The 3,561-nt window shown below is 42.1% G+C and overlaps 1 protein-coding gene across 1 annotated transcript in view; it reads left to right on the top strand.

The window, feature by feature from the left end:
* SPATA17 (spermatogenesis associated 17) overlaps positions 1-3,561 on the top strand; it is a 65,274-nt gene that overhangs the window by 34,088 nt on the left and 27,625 nt on the right. Inside the window, exon 8 of the mRNA XM_005879888.2 lies at positions 1,678-1,826. Coding sequence (XP_005879950.2) covers positions 1,678-1,826 — 149 coding nt within the window. The remainder of the gene's footprint in view (positions 1-1,677; positions 1,827-3,561) is intronic.

Raw genomic sequence — 3,561 nt, 5'->3', positions numbered from 1 at the left:
TAAAGATACATAAATATATTAGTAATCTATAATAATAAAAGCGTAATATGCTAATTAGACCAGAAGTCCTTCCGAAGGACCTTTCAGATGAAGCTGGGGCTGCAAAGGAAGCCGAGGTCCTGGATGCCAGCCGGGGGCCAGAGAGAAGCCCAGATTCTGGTTGCCAGGGGGAAGCCGGTGCTGGCAGCTGGGGGAAGGAAGGCCTACTTTTGCATGAATTTCGTGCATTGGGCCTCTAGTTATATATAATAAATTAAAGTTCATAATAAAAGATATATATCAAATGGGGATGTATATATTATATATATATTATATGGTGTGTGTATGTATATATACATATACACACATATGTACATATGTATATATATTAATAGTGAACTTGGAATCATGTTACTGTATCTTTAAAAAATAAAGTTCCAATAAAAATTCATTAACTCCTTTCCAATATAGCAATCCTCCTGTCCAGCTGTGAAAAGTACTAGATGATACTTATTTGCCATTTGTGTTATTTACGGTCCATGACTTTTATGGTAACTGGTTCCTATTATTGGTTTCTATTAATGTAAAACATAAGTGAACAGAAATGAGGCGTGAATCATTTCTTTTTATTAGCCCACTGTCTTCCCTCAGCGCCGGCAGGAACTCCAGCTGTGGCCCGTTAGGGATAACCTAGTTAAGGAAGGATAAGGAATCGGACTAGAAATCTGGGTCCCTTTTCCATCACTTCTCTCCTGCACAAGGGTGGCAAAAAGAGAAAACAATATGTACTTAACGGCACAGCAAAATCCTGAGCCACCTCTGACTTGTATTGTGCATTATGTGATGCTAATTTGTCAGACAACCAGTGGATTCCCATAACTGGTATATAAGTAACTACTAATTTAAAGGCAGGATATGCGGTGAATCACTTTTCCCCGTTGTGGCTTCTGGACTTGGCTATGCATTCGTGTGATTGCATGGTTGCTATTGTGTCAAAGAATTTTAAATAAAGAACACAAGAAAGAATAAAACAGAAGGTCTGACATTCACCTAAAAGCCTTATTTTAGTGAAAAAGCAGTTGTATCCTTTTTCTATTGATAGCAGTGTTCTTTGAAAGGTAAGCTCAGAATTGTTTCTACTATTTTTACTCAAAAAGGGAGAGGATTCTTTTCAAATTATGTTCAACGAAACATGGTTTTTAAAATTTGAAAGTAGAGCAACTATAACTATAGATTTACCAGTTTTAGCATAAAAACTCTTTTGATGCGCAGAAAATTAATGTAACGCATTTTCAATATCATCACTTGTACTAGTGTTGACATTTCTTGAAGATGCAATATTGTGTCGTGTATTTTTTAATTCAGAGAAGAACGAGTTGTAACTTAGGCCTGGCCGGCGTGGCTCAGTGGTTGAGCGTCAACCTATGAACCAGGAGGTCTCGGTTCGATTCCTGGTCAGGGCACATGCCGGGTTGTGGGCTCGGCTCCCAGTGTGGGGCATGCAGGAGGCAGCCCATCCATGATTCTCTCTCATCATTAATGTTGCTATCTTTCTCTCCCTTCCTCTCTGAAATCAATAAAAATCTATTTTAAAAAATTAATTTGCTAAACTTGCTGTGCTTTGTAGGCATTCGGTAGCCTCCATCATCAATAACACGGTAAAGGAATCCTCCGTAATGAAACATCCTGTCTTGCCAGGGGCCCTTTCGTGACGTCAGTGACGTATTGAAGCAGCGCTACAAGCCCTTGGAGCCGACGTTGCGGGTGGCGGAACCAATCAATACGTTAAAAGAGGCCAGAAGTGAATTCAGAAGATTGGAATTGTCAAGGAACGTTCAGGAGAACATGTGAGTCCTTAGCTTAAAAAAGCAGCTGTCCCGTGTTTGGGGCCTGATGGTATCCACCATTTCCCATTTCTGATATTGCAGAGAATCTTTTATTTGTGAGAAAAGGTCAAGCCCCCGTGACCTCTCTCACAGCAACCATTTTCGACGACGTGCAAATGTTTTCGATAGGACAGTATTGATGAGGATATTGACTGCATATATGTAATCAATTGTCGAATTGGATCAGGGGCCCACCCTACCCTCATCTCAACTTATTATTTCTGCAATGACCGTATTTCCAAGTGAGGTCACAGTCTTCAACATGTTCTTCAAGATAAGCGTAGGAAGAGGGGATGGTACTATTTGACACAGAGAGTGGATCGCAGAGGATTTCTTTGAGAAGTTACTTCAAAGCTTTATTTGTTTGTTCTTGGTCCTGAAGAAGCTCATCCCACTTTCTCTTGTCTCTTGAAGAAACGGTTTTCCTCATTTCTAGGCCTGCGTTCCTGAAGCCAGGATATTACATCAGCAATTTGTAAATAACTGGCAAGTAACTTTTATGAGAAGCTCTGGCATTTATTAAGTTTTTATTTATTTCTGAGAGAGGAAGGGAGAGGGAGAGAGAGATAGAAACACCCATGATGAGAGAGAATCATTGATCGGCTGCCTCCTGCACACCCCCTTCTGGGGATCGAGCCCGAACCCCAAGCATATGCCCTGACCAGGAATGGAACCATGACCTCCTGGCTCATGGGTTGACGCTCAACCACTGAGCCACACTGGCTGGGCAACTCTGGCATTTACTGATCCAGCAACTGTGTGCATGTCAGAGATAGTCCTAGGCTCCGGGACGTAGCACCAAGGAAAATAGGGGCTCTATTCTCATGGATGTCTGTGCCAGCAACTGTGTGCATGTCAGAGATAGTCCTAGGCTCCAGGGACATAGCACCAAGGCAAACAGAGGTTCTATTCTCATGGATGTCTGTGCTTCTAGCTTGAACCGAACCAGGAAACCTAATGCAATTCTGAGCAAACGTTGTCATAGGAGAGGTCCGGAAAACGGCCAAGGATGTGTCAAAGACCACCAGTGCCATGACTTTTTGTGTGTGTGTGTAGAGTTTGCTCTGGTTTTGGATGATCTGGATTTTGGTAGAGAAAAGAAAGATAAAAGCAGGTGGATCGTTTAAAAACTAAAAAAACATGACGGCAGGAAAAGTTCACAGAACAACAGGACCAGTTTGGCAGAAACTAATTTTTACATGAGAGGCAGTGGAAACAAACATTGGGCCAGGCTTCTGGCCAAGGACCTGAGGGTTTATCGGTAGATAATGGAGAATTATTTAAGGCTTTTCAAGTTGTTGATTGTGAGACAGATGTCCTTAAGAAGAAATACGCTGGAAGAAAGGAAACCCAATAGAAGAATATTGCAATCATTTTGGTGACAGGTAGTGGGATGGAACTAAGCTGACGGCAGGATTCAGTATTCCACTCTTGTTCTTTCCTTTCTTCTTTCCTTCCATAATCTCTCTGATCGCTTCTGTTGAAAAGACACCAACTACCAACTCTGTGCCAATGGCTTCCCCTCCCTAGAGCTCTAAGTTCTTAATGCAACATCCCAGATTTATATTTCCAAAGGTCATCTTTGTTTGCATCTCCACTGTGTGTCCCTGACTCAGAATGTCCCACACTGGCCCCCTCTTCCTCTTCCTCTTCCTCTTCCTCCTCCTTCTCCTCCTCCTCCTCCTCCTCCTTCTTA

This window comes from Myotis brandtii, unplaced genomic scaffold (assembly GCF_000412655.1).
Source record: "Myotis brandtii unplaced genomic scaffold, ASM41265v1 scaffold612, whole genome shotgun sequence".
Lineage (NCBI taxonomy): Eukaryota > Metazoa > Chordata > Mammalia > Chiroptera > Vespertilionidae > Myotis > Myotis brandtii.
This window is presented reverse-complemented; position numbering and strand designations above follow the sequence as displayed.